Source organism: Grammomys surdaster, unplaced genomic scaffold (assembly GCF_004785775.1).
Source record: "Grammomys surdaster isolate TR1022 unplaced genomic scaffold, NIH_TR_1.0 344, whole genome shotgun sequence".
In the NCBI taxonomy this organism is placed as follows: domain Eukaryota; kingdom Metazoa; phylum Chordata; class Mammalia; order Rodentia; family Muridae; genus Grammomys; species Grammomys surdaster.
In genome coordinates this window covers 1,947,305-1,961,518 of record NW_021604763.1, presented here as the reverse complement: position 1 = coordinate 1,961,518, position 14,214 = coordinate 1,947,305, and the positions used below count along the sequence as shown (strand labels likewise).

At 50.0% G+C, this 14,214-nt stretch overlaps 3 protein-coding genes across 7 annotated transcripts in view; 2 read left to right on the top strand and 1 right to left on the bottom strand.

The window, feature by feature from the left end:
• Window positions 1-1,825: 1,825 nt before the first annotated feature.
• On the bottom strand, window positions 1,826-10,489 carry Rgp1 (RGP1 homolog, RAB6A GEF complex partner 1). 5 transcript variants are annotated; one of them, XM_028779082.1, is made up of 11 exons: window positions 10,335-10,489; window positions 9,849-9,983; window positions 9,332-9,468; window positions 9,003-9,086; window positions 8,757-8,906; window positions 8,376-8,522; window positions 8,053-8,180; window positions 7,692-7,881; window positions 6,238-6,350; window positions 4,830-4,906; window positions 1,826-4,196 (listed from the first exon to the last, which is right to left on the bottom strand). In XM_028779082.1, the coding sequence occupies exons 2-10, from the start codon at window positions 9,962-9,964 to the stop codon at window positions 4,865-4,867; spliced, it is 1,107 nt and encodes a 368-aa protein (XP_028634915.1). In that variant the 5' UTR covers window positions 9,965-9,983; window positions 10,335-10,489; the 3' UTR covers window positions 1,826-4,196; window positions 4,830-4,864. The 5 variants fall into 5 exon arrangements, 4 of the variants coding, with proteins under 4 accessions (XP_028634915.1, XP_028634914.1, XP_028634913.1 ...); XR_003712857.1 differs by having other exon boundaries at window positions 4,830-6,350; XM_028779081.1 differs by having other exon boundaries at window positions 1,826-4,906.
• Window positions 4,821-5,896, top strand: Msmp (microseminoprotein, prostate associated). The gene is made up of 3 exons (XM_028779084.1): window positions 4,821-5,193; window positions 5,281-5,389; window positions 5,716-5,896. The coding sequence occupies exons 1-3, from the start codon at window positions 5,061-5,063 to the stop codon at window positions 5,894-5,896; spliced, it is 423 nt and encodes a 140-aa protein (XP_028634917.1). The 5' UTR covers window positions 4,821-5,060.
• The window catches only part of Gba2 (glucosylceramidase beta 2), a 13,054-nt gene continuing 9,313 nt past the window's right edge, over window positions 10,474-14,214 (top strand). Inside the window, exon 1 of the mRNA XM_028779078.1 lies at window positions 10,474-11,324. Within this exon, the coding sequence (XP_028634911.1) occupies window positions 10,993-11,324 (332 nt within the window). The 5' untranslated portion in view covers window positions 10,474-10,992. The remainder of the gene's footprint in view (window positions 11,325-14,214) is intronic.

Here is a 14,214-nt window from a genome sequence, read left to right as displayed (position 1 = left end):
ACACCATTCGTGCACATATATGATGGTATTTAGGATCCAACACCAGAATTGTGGAGTCTCCACAAGTGCTGACTACAAAGGTCAATCTTTTAACTCTCACTCATGAGCTTTACTGTAATTCTTGACACACAGCGTTGATAGGACAGTTTAGAGGAACTGTGACTCTAAAATTGTCCTTTTTTTTTTTTGAGACAAAGTTTTACTAATCTAAGCAGCCCTATGGGGATGAAGATGAACTTAAAACATCTGACAACCTGCTTCCGCCTCCCGAGTGCTGGATTACAGGCATGCACCACCAAGCCCAGATGGTACTGGAGGAACCTGAACCAGGGCCTTGTGCGTGTCAGGCAAACATGTTACCAACTGAACAGTATCTCCAGCCACTGAGAACTTTAAAAAATAATAATAATAAAAAATAAGAGAAACACAAACATCTTTTACGGTATCTGGAGGAGGAATTTTAGTCACAAGGAGAAGGTAACGGCTGTGGTGAAGCTGTTTAGAAATGCTCCAGAATGAAAAGGGAGAGGAAGGAAGGCAGAAATGGACCATGTAGAATAAATAACCAAAGCATAGCTTTTTAGAGACCAAAGGACACATCAAAGAAAACAGAGCATTTCAACGAGGGTGTTAAATATGGAGAAGTGCCAAAGAGGGCCGTGGGCTTTACGGAGAAGGAGGGGGTTAATAAGTCGTGGTGTATGTTGGCAAAAAGAAGTGAAGAGATGAGGAAGGAGAAAATTTATAGCAGAGGAAGTTAGTGTGGAGTTTTCCTCTCAAGATGTTCAGCAAAGCAGAGAAGAAAGAACAGCACAGGCCACTGGGGAGGAGGCAGGGCTGGGGCTGGGACGCCATTGGCAAAGCCACGGGGCCCCAAGCAGGGCATTTTCTTTCTTTCTTTTTTTTTTTTTTTTTTTTTGTTAACTGACCCAGGTTTTCTTGTTTGGAAACAAAGACAATTGAAGAATTTAAAGCTCTTTAAACTAAATCACAAAGATCCTAACCCTTGCAATTACCTTCGGTGTAAGATAGCAAAAATTATAAGGCTCGTGATAGAATTCGGGTCAGTTTCTGAGACGGTACAAACAAATCTCACTTTAGAAATCAGAGTAAGTGGCCATGTTGTAGAAGTACTATTTGAGTTAGTCAGCTCATCTTCCTCTCTCACCAACCACAGAGCAAACAGAATACATGGTTGCATCAGTAAGCTAGCAGATACAATAAGATTGTGACCTGCTTTTCTTTGCATACTGGAATCCAATGCCCCATCCTAAGAAACCTTACTTAGGCCAGGATACACAGGACAAGCTAAAGGCTTGTGGAGCAAAAGTTAAGGTTAAAAATAAAGACAAATAAAGGAAAAGGAAGCAGAAATGTCCTGCTGATAAGAACCAAGACCGACACCAGTGCAGACCAAAGCCCAGGAGCTCAAATCAGCAAAGGGAAACGCTCAACACAGCAGAGCCAGCTCTCTCCCTCAGTCTGCTCCATTTCAGATGACTTCCACCTCAGCCTCCCATCCCATGTTCTGAGATGACAGGCATGAGCCACTGTTTGGCCACATGACCAATCTTTTAAAATGTCTTAAGGTTTACTCATGTCTCTGAGTGTTTACACCCGTGTATCTATGTACACCACATGTGTGTTGGGTGCTCCAAATCAGGAAAGGTTGTCAGTTGCCCTGGTATTGGATGGATGGTTAGGGATAACATGTTGTTCCAGGGGTACTGCTGGGAGTCAAGTGCTCTTAAACCCCTTCATCTTCCCAACCCCATAAAACCGATCTTAGTGACCTAAGTTTGGGCTTTCAATTAAACACTTAACATTGATTTCCAACCTTTATTCAAGATTTTAAGATTCAGTAAGAGCAAATCGTTTTAAAAATAGTGTCTTACTCTGTAGCCCAAGCTGGCCCTCGTACCAGAGGCAACCCTCCTGTTTCTCGGTGTCAGGATGGTTATATGGAAACAGTCTTATGAGACTTCCTTTGGGGGCCTGGGAGTGGGGTACTAAATGGCAGGCTGGGTACCACGGTCAACACAGAGAACTTTCTTCTCACACCATCCACTATCTTAGTGGTCATGGGCCAACATGGTTCCAGTTTACCTGAGAAATCCAAACAACTATTCCAGCACAGAAAGCCTCTTAAAGAACCAGGAACTACCGCAAAGACCCAAATAATCTGACCCTTGATAGTCCCTGGAGCCCTTCCTTCACACAGGCCCCTGGACAGACCTAGCTGGCATGTCGTACCTCTGTCTTGCATGGATGGTGGCCTCTTTATTTTCAGAAGCCTCAGCAGCATGAGCCTCACCTCCTCCCTCAGTTCTCCTGGATCCTCCACTCTAGGAAGACTGTAGGGCCTTTCCTCTGTCCTTCCCCCTCAGGTCTCCCAGCTCTAACCTGCCTCGCTGTGCCTATTCAGCCATGAATTTAGGGGCTTTGCACTTTGCTGCCAGCTGGGCAGAAAACAGCCCCTTCCATGATTCCTTTGGATTCGGTCAAGACCGTCTCCTCCCCAGGCTCCAGTCCCCAAATCTCCCAGAGCCATCATCTCCAAACACCGTGCTCTGTCCCATTTGGGCAGGCAAAGCAGGCAGGGTTGGGGGTGACTCAGGCCCGGAATGAGCTCACTTCCTCACTCTGCGCACCTGCCTGAACTGCTGGAACACAGCCTGGCCCAGCTCTGTCGGATGTTTTCCTTGTCCCTGCATAGGTGGCCTGTGCCAACCCCTCACCCCGACCCTGTCCTACCCCTTGCCCCAAAGGCTATTCCCCTGGGACTCAGTGGGCTGGGCTCTAACCACTGATGCCCATACACACATCACTGTTCAGGTCATCAGCCAGGTCCCCACTGCCCTGTCATCTCAGAAAGGAATTCTGCTCAGCCTCTGCCTCCTTCCAGAAGTCCCCACAGATACAGGCCATCACCTGCATTTCAGGAGGCTGGTCCTCACTCTGCAGTTTGGTGTGGCTCATACACTAATGTCCGCCACGTCCCATTTCCAGCACCTCCTCTGCCTCCAGGATCTCTAGGCTCACTTGCCTTATCTCCAGCTACTGCAGAAAACGGTCCATGCTCAGCCTTCAGGTGGGTCTCCCCCAAAGGCAGTGGTAGAGCTAACTACAAAGCCAACTTCTAAGCTTGGTCTTTTCTAATCCCTCTCCAGCCAAGACAGCAAGGAGTAGTCAAGGCCATGCCCTCTCCTCCACAGTAGCCTAGCTGGGTGTCCCCTGCTAAGTTTTCTTTTGTTTTTATCTTGATATCCATCTGAAAAGAGATCTTGTTTTCTTCCACTCAATTTTGGAGGGTGTTTGGGGTGGAACCTGGGACACTGAAATAAATGGTAAGTAAACACTCTATCACTGAGCTGCATCCCCAGCCAAGGCAAAAGGTATCCTGGAGGAAGGCAGCTAAGGAGCTGGAGGTGAACAGACAGTAGCTGCTGAATGAAGAGGTGACAGGCAGGGGGGCTCTTGAAAAAGCCTGCCAGATGTAAGTTGTATCAGCTGTGCTAGGGGACGGAGAGTAAAGGGAGGGCTGGATGGGACTGCAGGCCTGAGTGAAACCCACAACAAAGGTCCTAGGAGCAGGAAAGGAAGAACTACAAAAGAAGTCCAGTTAGACCAGGGTCACAAAGTGGTCACAAAGGAGTCATGGAGTCCACATGAGGGGATGAAGGGAAAGTCAGAGTCCAGATAAGAAAAAGCAGTCCTAAAGTTAGCTGAAGGGCGGGTAAGCCAGGATCCCTCTTCCAGAGTATGGAAGTGGGAAAAGCAGCTTTATTAACCTTTTAACCCGGATGTCAAGGACTGAAACCAAAACACTCCCAGGGCCACATAGGTCTTTGCAGGAGGCAGTAGGGTACCTTGGAGCATACATGTGAAAGGCAGAAGCTGGCCTGGAGAGTCCACAACAGAAGCCCTCATCTGTGCAGAGCTACTTGTTGCTGTCCAGAGGAAAGAACATCATTTTTGTCTCTGAGCTTTAGCTTCAATCAACGGCTATTTTCTGAGGGCCATGGGCCAAAGATGGCACTAAGAACATTCCGTGTGCTCTCTGTCTCACAAGCCCCCAAGCTGGTGTTTCTACTCTCCATACAAAGACGAGGAAGCAGGAGAACAGGTGAAGTGACCTGTGCAGTGTCCGATAGCCAATGAGCAGTCACGATGTGAATCCCAGCACTCTTCCAGACCTGCAGAAACTCAGACCTTAGAAAGCTTTGAAGAGGGGGCATCTCTGTAAAAGTGGGGTGACTTCTGTTAGGGTATTAGGGTAGCTCTCTTTGAGGGGGCAGAAGTGTTGCCAGGAATGGGACAATCTTGCATCTGCTGTCCACTTGGGGTGTAAATGCAAAGTTTATCTTTGGGGTACCTATGGATGCACCCCTCTCCTCAAAATGCTGAGGGCAGCCATTTTTCAGATGCATCAGGGAAACCCTGCCCCAGGAGCGAAAGGAAACACACTCTCTATTCCAGATGCCTGCCTGCTCTCCTGGAGACTTTGGCAGTTACACCCTTGTGCAGCTCCTTGGTTTGGCTGGTGCACAGGATTAGCCATCCCCAGGAAATGCCTCCCTCCGGTCCAGGCAGGGATCCCAGCACACACACCCCTGCTGGTGGTGGAAGGAGGGTTGATGGAATGCTTCCTCTCTGCAGGTCAAGGAGATCTGGGGACCACCTGGGGCCTTCAACCCTCCCCCTCCGGGCTGTGCAAGTGCCCAGTCCAGTGCCCCTTCCACGGCCACCTCCCTCCTCCTGGCTGTGTGGGGCATGAATCAGCTCTCACAGCTGGTTAAAAGCTGGCCCTCTTGTTTTCATGTCCTCACCTCAGGAAACAGAGTTCCAGCCTGTCCAGCTCTCCTCAGCAGGGGGCCAGGGTCCTCACTTTATAAACATTCCCAGCCTGTAAGAGTAGAGGGCACTGCCATGGTATGAGACTGGAGCCCAGGGAGAGAGAAACTCAGGAGTCAAGGAGCAAGGCAAGAAGAGCAAGGGCATAAGACCAGAGGGATCTGAGCAGAAGCCAGGAGGGGTCTGAGAGAGCTGAGCTTTCGAGAATGGCTCTAAGGATGATGCTCTGGGCTGGCCAGGCCAAGGGGATCTTGGGAGGCTGGAGGATCATCTGCTTGGTGGTGTCTCTGTTCCTGCAGCACCCAGGAGTCAACAGCAAGTGTTACTTCCAAGCTCAAGGTAAGGAGGACTGATGCTTAAGGAAAGGATGACGAGAGTGATGAAGGCTTAGAGATGCCCCAATTCTCCATTCTCATCCTTCCCTAGCCCCCTGCCACTACGAGGGGAAATACTTCACGCTGGGTGAATCTTGGCTCCGAAAGGACTGTTTCCATTGTACCTGTCTGCATCCTGTTGGTGTGGGCTGCTGTGACACGTGAGTAGCCAAAAGTGGCCAGAGGGACTGCCTCTGGTGTGCCTAAGGGATGGCCAGGGAGTCCCTAGATTTCTGTGAGGCAAGAGTAAACAGAAGGGCATCTATCATGAGGCTGCAGATGTGAAGGCACCAATGATAGGGGAGTGGAGGTAGATCTGCATAAGTATTCCTCCTGGGGACACTAGAAAGTCCTTATGTAGAGAGCTTAGCGTGGGCAGGGTGCTACAACACTAATGGAGGGTGTGGGAGGATGGCTGAGTGGGAAGGGCAGGCTCCAAAGGGGGCTTCTTACTGTACTGACTCCCTCCCTGTCTTTGGTTCTCTAGGTCTCAGCATCCCATTGACTTTCCTGCTGGCTGTGAAGTGCTACAGGAGGCAGGAACCTGTCAATTTTCCCTGGTGCAAAAAGCTGACCCTCGACTGCCCTGCAAAGGGGGAGGACCCGACTTAGAATGGGGTTCAGCTAACACCCCCGTTCCTGGGGCTCCTGCCCCTCACTCCAGCTAAAGGCTCACCCATCTGCCGACTGCTCACTGCTGCTGCCACTTCCAGGGAAACCACTAGCAGCTGCCAACTCCCTCCAAATAAATAAATTAATGCTACAGCTGAAAGCCCGTTTCTCATTGCCTGTGCTACAGGGCCCCAGGTGGGAAAAGTGGGCCCCCACTGGAGTCCAGGTGTTGATTTCTCAGTTTCTTAAAAAAAAATAGTTGCCATGGTGGGCATGTGAGCCAGTTTCAGATGGTTATACTGCTGGTGCTAGGGCCTGGGGCAGCATATGAGACCAAGGTGGGGCTTGTAGGAAGCACTTTGATGGGGAGGTCCCAGCTGAAGGTGTCTACAGGCACCTGTTCAGGCCCTGTCCAGGTTGCAGGCTCAGGCTGCTCCAATGGGGGCAGAAGTACCAATCCTGGTTCTCGGGATGTCACAAATTCAAAATGTAATCGCCACTTCAAGGACACTGTGAAAGAAAAAGACAGAGGTAGATGCTCTAAAACTGGGCTTCTCAACCTGTGGGTGGTGACCCCTGGGAGTCAAACAACTTTAGAAAACACAGATATTTACGTTATGATTCATGACGGTAGCGAAATTATAGTTACGAAGTATCAACAAATAATTTTACGGTTGTGGGTCAGCACTACATGAGGAACTGTACTAAAGGGTCCCAGCATTAGGAAGGTCGAGAACCACTGATCTAAAAGCAAGAAAAGGCCAGGTTTGGTGGCAGACATTTACCCCAGGACTAGGTGAAGGCAGGACCACAAGTTCAAGGTCAGTTTGATGCCAGCTGGGGAGACTACATATCAAATATATCCCCAATATCAAAAACCAGCTAAACAAAAGACAAACAGCTGGAAGGTAGGACAAGCCAGTGACAGATTAGTGAACCACAAAACACAAAACTCAGAGCCATCAGGATGCCACCAAGCCTGATGACCTGAATCAGTACCCACATGGTAGAAAGAACCAATCCAGGAAGCTGTTCTCTGACCTGAACACACCTGGCAATGCATGTGCCCTGATCCACATGAAATAAAGTAATTAATGTGCGCGCAAAATTCTCTGACCAGCACTCCGGAAAAGGAGGCAGAGCAGGTGGGTCTCTGTGAGTTTGAATCCAGCCTGGTTTACATAGGAACTTCAGGCCAGCCAGAGCTACCTACACAGTGAGAGCCTGTCTTAAAAACAAGCAAACAGGGCTGGAGAGATGGCTCCGCAGTTGAGAGGAGGTCCAGAGGTCCTGAGTTCAATTCCCAGCAACTACATGGTGGCTCACAACCATCTGTAATGTGATCTGATACCCTATTCTGATGTGTACTCATATACATAAAATAAATAAATAATTCTTTAAAAAAAAAAACAAGCAAACAAAAAAATACTTTTTAGAAGAACAAAACATTGTATCCATAAAGAAGAGAAGGCACAGGTCAGAGAGCTTAAGAAACTTGTTTTTAAGAAACCTGGTGTTAACATGGTAACCAGAAATGCTATTAAAGATATTGGTATCATCTACCTAGTAACCCAGGATCGGGACAGTCACGACTAAGTAGCCTGAAGCGAATGTGCTGAGAGCAGAGATGAGTGCATCACCGGTCTCTTAGCACATCAGGGGTAGGGACAGTATTTAGGGGTCAGCACACCTAAGAAACAAGAGGCAGAATGGAAAGATGTAAGCAAATGCAGAGGACTGGCCTAGACGTGGTTGTCTGGGAGTGCTTTAGAGAGCAAGGCCCACTACATTCTACCTAAGCCCCGCATTTACTTCCCCTGCTTCTTTCTCCAGTAGTGGTTGGGTTCTTACCAATGGCAGTGCAGAAGCCAGGGGTAGAGCAAAGAGGGATGGGGAGAGAGAAGCTGGTTCTGGTGGTATGTAGGCAGGACTCCTGGTGCCGGGCATGAGTCACATGGGACACTGAAGGGACGACTCCGGTCCCACGGCGCCGCTGGTATTCAGGCTGTACCCGCTCTTCAGTTTGCAAGCTTACTGAAAACTGGGGGCAAGAAGAGGGACGTATACTAGCAGGCATCTGGAAATACGGACTGTAAGGTTAGAGGCAGCCCTAAGGAACCCCAGTTTCCACGGCTACAAAGCACCCTCTCTACGAACGTCCCTTTTCCACCCTCACCCCTCAGCAGCACAATAAAAGCCGCTCCTTCCTTACCTGCAGACAAGCTACGGTTCCTTCCCCTAAGTTTAAGGTCCCCACCACGTCCTCGCCAAGTCTGTACACAGATTTGAAGATACCAAATGTCCCGACTTTCCCTCGGCCGTCGCTGATATTGTACAGATCTGAGGAGAATGAGATACCGAAAGGCTAGAGTTTATACTGTGGAATACATAGCAGTGAGTCTCAGAGGCCAAAAGGAGGCTTTTCTCTGTAATGGGGGCAAAATATTAGCGGCCCCCTGAGAGATGCAACAGACTTCTCAGACAGGAATACATGAGGGAGGGGTCGGTGCAGGGCAACTCTGAAAAGATGCTCACGGAGGCTGCGGCAGGATGTGGCAGCCATGAGGCGCTCCCCAGCTAGCTCAGCCAGCCATGAGTCCTTCTTCCCACCGTCATCCTCCTCTAAGAATGGACTGGATGGTGCCACAGCCTCATCCTGGGGGAAGTGGACATCTTGAAGACCTAAAATGGGTGAGCAGAGACAATGTTGGGAAGAGCCAGAGATGCAAACAGACAACTGGTTTTAGACTCCAACCTGAGAAGGCTGAAGGGGAGCCATGCCTGAGGTCTGCATGTTAACTTATCTCCACCTCTTGTCCCCAGCACTGTCCCTAAAACCAGGAGTCTCTGTAGGTCCTCTCACACTATGCTTAGTAACCCTCTACCCCACCGTATCCCTCCAGGGACCTAACTTACCAGTCAACACAAGAACTCGCAGAGGGACTCGGAGTAAAGTGATGGGTGAGTTGACACGCTGGCAGCCAATGGTCAATTTGTAGACATACTTGACTGACTGACCCCGAAAGGAAGGTGGCCCCTCTGTGGGCAGCACTTCACTGTAGGAGTCTGGTTGGAAAACAGTAGTCAGGGCAGCTAGAGCAGCCATGGTCCTCCCTCCGGGAGACTTAAAAGGCAATCTGGGGTTAGAAGACAATCACTCACATGATTTGGATTCTCCAGGGTCTAGCCTCAGGTCACAAAAGAGAATTTTTGGTGGAGTAGAAAGGATACACTGGCCCCTCTCACCTATGAAAAGTAGGAAAGACTTCAATGAAAGACCCCACTGTTACTGACCAGGGTCACACAGCAAGTGGAGGCAGGGGAAGCCGCCAACTCTTTCCGATGTAATATGGGAAGTCTTATAGCCCCAAACCCAGCTACCTTCTCCAGCACTGATATGCTGGTGACCATGTCATTCAAGAACAACTTAACTTTACCCTTGGGTGACAGTGACTTCCCCCTCCCTCCATGACAAACACTCTCCCTCTAACCTCGATGAGGCAGAAAGACAGTCTGGCTGTCAGGCTGGACATCTGGCTGACTAGAGTCAGGGGGTGGCAGTGCTACTCGACTCTCGCTGGCATGGAACTGGCAGTGGATCTGGGCACTGGCCCAGGCCAGAGCCTCACTGTGGACAAGGGAAACGAAAGAATGAGAAGCTAGTTCCTGACTTCACCAATGCTTTCCCTAGACTATTGTCTGACAAGATTACCAAGGTTAGATGACTGTCATAGTGACCAGGGAATAGGACCCCCGAAATAAAATCATTACATAAAGAAAAGTACACTGAGTTCGAAAAGGAGCGACACCGGGAGGAGGAGCAAAGGTGGATAAGGGGTCCTGTCATCCACATCTTCTGTTTAAAAGCCCTTCATTACAATGAGAGTACAATGAACAAGAAAGTGGTGATGGCAGTGTAGTTACAGAACAACCAAAGCTCTGATTTAGAACGAGCGATACCAGGCTTCCTCCCGGAAGGGCCACCACCTTCAGCACCAGCATCCCCACCTGGATGCAGAAGTGGCGGTCGGGGGCAGGGGATTAGTGACAGTCACCACACATTCCAGAGCCTCCCCCGCCAGAAATACAGGACCTCGGCTCAGCTCAGCTACCACTTCAATCATGGCAGCTCCAGAACCAAATCTAGAAGGAAACATAGTGCCAGAAGTCAGTACAGGGGAATGGAGGAAGGAGTGTTTAAGACCTAGGGTTATGTCTAGACCTGGGTCCCAGGGGGCAAGAAGTGGGTTTTTTCAAGTTTCAGTGAGGGTGGGGAGCACTGGGGTTTGGGAATACTGACTCCGTACTGCCTGCCGGAGAGCGTCGCTTTAGCTACGGACCTCCCTGCGCCCAGGGTGAGGCCCCTTGCGCCGCCTCGCAGGCCTGCCTCTGTCCCCGCTTCCCTCAAGGCTCCAAGTCCTAGCCCAGGACAGCGCCACGCGTCACGTCTCTGGATCCAAACTCAGACTCTTACACACGGAGGTCCTCACCTACCCGCCCCTGCGAGACCGGCTCGGAGCTCGGTGGCCTCCGCGGAGTCTGTCGCGCGGCAGAGGCGGGACTTCCTTTGTCACATTTCAGGGTTGAGGCGCCCCTTCCGGTCCGACCTGCGGGGTGCTTCCGGCCGGAAAGGGATCGGGTGGTCCCGGGGCTGCGGGCCACCTTCCCAGCTGTGGCACCTGAGCGCGGGCGCTGAGGATCCTGGCTGGAGGGACCCGGTACCCAGCCCTGGAGACCCTGGAGCTGCGGCCGGGGGCGGGGCCGAGGATCGCCGCGAGCTCCTGGGCGGGTCCCAGGGGCGGTGCTTTGCGGGCAGGTACCGCGGCTCCGCCCCCGTCCGTGGAGATGGTCGGCCTTCGGCGGGCGTGCTAATCACCGCGGCCCAATGACAACAAGGCCCAACCCTTCCCGCCTAGGATCTAGAGACGCGACCCAAGGAGAGCCGGTGGCGACTTTATTGCTGTAGACACTGCTGCTACACCATCAAGAGCTCTCTGACTTTACCCAGATACCAACTTCCCACGGCTTTCCCCAGCATCGGGCCCTCCCAGATCGCACCTAACTGCAACTGGCGCCGGCGTTTCGAAACGTCAGAAACGTGTCAGAGGGAACCGAGGCCACCGGGGTCGTGAGGACCCAGGATCTAGTGAACATGGTAACCTGCGTACCAGCCTTCGAGCAGATCGGCTGTGCCGAAAGAGATTCACAAGTTTATTCTGAAGATACGGGAGGCACTGAGGCTGTGCGGGTTACAGACTCCGGGAGCCCTGAGGACTGTGGACCCCAGAATGAGCCAGGCTACTGCAATTCAGAGGACTCTGGGCAGCTGATGTCCTCCTACGAGGGTAAAGCTAGGGGCTACCAGGTGCCTCCTTTTGGCTGGCGGATCTGCTTGGCTCACGAGTTTGCAGAGAAGAGGAAACCTTTCCATGCTAACAACATCTCTCTCAGTAATTTGGTAAAGCACTTCGGTATGGGCTTGAGGTGAGTAGATTTCGTTGCCTAGAATGCCTTGGTTCCTTTGTTCCCATTCAGACTACCTGCCTAAGTGGGAAAGGGTAGGCAAGCAGGTGGGCACCTGGTTCCAGTCAAGTATGCCGTATCCCCTGCATTCTTTAGCCCTGCAATTTTTGAGGGTGGGACTGAAGAACATTTTTTTTTCTGCATCCCTCTTTTCCTAGCATCTTGTCTTCTCAGCAGGAAAGAAAAAGAGCATTTAGTCTTAAAGTCAGTCTTTCCTATTTAGCCCCCCCCCCCATACACTTCCTCTTTCCCAGGCTTCCCTTTGAGATTAGCTATACTTTGTGACAAGGTAGGAGAAGTCCAGTCTCTGTTGTACTCGATACAGTGTTTTATTTTTTGAGGAGGTTCTCCAGTTTACATTCCCCTCAGCGGCTGAAACATTCTGTGTGCCTTATTTAAGTACACGCTTCTTCAGTCCCAGAGTCCTTCTGTTTCTATCCTCAAGCTCTGATTCCTGGAATAGTTAAGTCTGGCTGTTGTCAGCCCTAAAGAGAGGGTGAGAAGTTCCCTCTGTTCTGTGACAGATGGCTTCCATACCAGGAAAAACAAAAAAGGCAAAGTTGGAATTGGGCAAAGTCCTAGAGTGCCACCTACTTGGGAGGCTGAGACAGGAGGATAATTTGAGCCTGAGAGTTGAGAGCAAACCTGAACATCACAGTGAAAGAATCCTCGAGTAACAAGTAGAGGAGCGCTCACAATGAGGCTCGGTAGTAGAGACCATACATCCTACCACTGAGACGACTTCTAGCCAGCCATGCTTTTTCTGGCTTCCAGAGCCAGCCCTAGCTTTTCCTCCTATCCCAGAGGTTACAAACACTCCAGAACAGGTACTATAGAAGCTTCTGGATTCCCCACTGAGTTCAAAGACTAGTGATGAAGGACCATTCCTATTAACAGGAGCAGACTTATATAAAGACAGAGAGCATCATTCTGAGTCACTTCACTTATAAACACGGTGCTGGGGAGGGAAGCATGATAGTCGCCAAACTCAGCCAAAGCTTCTAAAGTAAGGAACCCTTCTCTGCCCGGTCAGTGCTGTGGAACTGTGATGGGAAGGTCACTTACTTAACCCTAGGCAATGAAGAGGGCCTGGTGCTGCCTGGACATTTGGCTCCTGTGGGTGGCCCATCTCAGAGAATCATCCCTCCGAGCTCTTTATGAGGCTAGCTGTCAAAAACAGACAGAAGCGACTTCAGGAAGAGTTTGTTTTGGCTCACAGTTTGAGGGTATGGTCTATCATGGCAGAGAAATAATGGCGGCAGTCACACTGTATCACAGCCAGGAGCAGAGCAATGAATGCTAGCACTTGGCTCATTCTCCTTTCTATCCAGTCCAAGACTCTAGCCCGGGGAATGGTGTCACCCACAGTTAGGGCGCATCTTCCCATTTCATTTAACCTAATGTATTCATTTCTCATAGGCATACCCACAGGCTTGTCTCTTTGGCGATTCTAGATCTGGCCAAGTTGTCAATATGAATTAACAATCATATTGTTCCAGCCAAACTCTAACCCCAAAAGCCTCTGTATCAAAATGGGATCTATGGTACTGAGATGGGCACAGTGGATTGCATGTGATCAGGATAAGGCGAAGAACAGGTATGCATTCTTCCTAACCTCTTAGCCACTGAGTATGAGCTGAGTCACAGAGGCCTCACGCTCTGGCTCAGGCCCTTGGACCTTGGCTTCCCATACTAGGATATGGTAGGAATTATCCACACAGAGCTTTGGGAATGGGATGAGGTGCTACACTGAGGAGAAAGCAGAGGTGAGGATTCAGAAAGATCAGTTTTGAGCTGGAATTGATACTACTGAAAAGACTGAATATACCAGGAATGACCAGCAGCCAGACTAGAGGAGGGAACCCCTCAGAGTTGAACTGAGGGGCACCCTCATAGGGGTGCTGGCAGGACTCTTAACTTAGAGTTCAATTGATTGCTCTTCCTTTCGCCAGAGTCAGTTCACTTAAGAAATGTTTCCTGCCAGCAAGTCCTTTGTTCTGACCATTTTTGCATCTTGTAATTCGTCTCTGATCCTTTCTGGCTTCCCATTGCTGTCCCATTTCCTGTAAACTGGTAAAGGGCCTTCAGCCTTGCTCCCACCCCAGCCTTCATCTCCCATGCCTTTTGCCCTGTCCCCAGAATGTACTGCTCCTATTCTTTTTTGTTTTGTTTTGTTGTTGTTGTTGTTGTTTGGTTTTTCGAGACAGGGTTTCTCTGTATAGCCCTGGCTGTCCTGGAACTCACTCTGTAGACCAGGCTAGCCTCGAATTCAGAAATCTGCCTGCCTCTGCCTCCCAAGTGCTGGGATTAAAGGCGTGCGCCACCACCGCCCGGCTGCTCCTATTCTTAATGTAGTTTCCCATCTCAACTCCCAATCCACTGTCTTCCGTTGCTCTTTCTGTTTCCAATGTTTGTACATCCATTCATATGTACATTCATCAAATATTATGGGTTGCAGGCCCTGGGTGCTTAGAGCTATGGGGAACATTCACCTAGTCTTGGTCATTGTCCCTTAACCCAAGGAACTTAACAATTTGTCATGCTCATGTGAGGAACACACTGGCATAACAAGGCAGTGTCTAATTGGGAACTGTGACAGTGTGTGGTAATAGTCATACCTGGCACAGATATTCCACTTTATGGCTTTCTTATCTGTTAGGTTATTTGATCTTTCCATAATTACATGAGGTAGCTAGGGCAGAAGTTATCCCTATTTTGTAGATGAGGAAACAAGGTTTGGCTGACATACCTAATTACTTGTTTAGATGTGACTGAATGTTGGACATAAAATGATTGGTTAAGGAGGAGAGTGGAAGTGGGAAAGGCGGGTGTGTGGAGAGTGGAAGTGGGA

Excerpts from the sequence above, each read along its gene's own strand:
- Msmp (XM_028779084.1), top strand. The coding sequence starts at position 5,061 with ATGGCTCTAAGGATGATGCTCTGGGCTGGCCAGGCCAAGGGGATCTTG. Across the intron at positions 5,194-5,280 it reads GTGTTACTTCCAAGCTCAAG|CCCCCTGCCACTACGAGGGG; the intron begins GTAAGGAGGACT and ends ATCCTTCCCTAG. Across the intron at positions 5,390-5,715 it reads GGTGTGGGCTGCTGTGACAC|GTCTCAGCATCCCATTGACT; the intron begins GTGAGTAGCCAA and ends TTGGTTCTCTAG.
- Rgp1 (XM_028779080.1), bottom strand. The coding sequence starts at position 9,964 with ATGATTGAAGTGGTAGCTGAGCTGAGCCGAGGTCCTGTATTTCTGGCG. Across the intron at positions 9,469-9,848 it reads ACCGCCACTTCTGCATCCAG|TGAGGCTCTGGCCTGGGCCA; the intron begins GTGGGGATGCTG and ends CCTTGTCCACAG. Across the intron at positions 7,882-8,052 it reads GAACCGTAGCTTGTCTGCAG|TTTTCAGTAAGCTTGCAAAC; the intron begins GTAAGGAAGGAG and ends TCTTGCCCCCAG.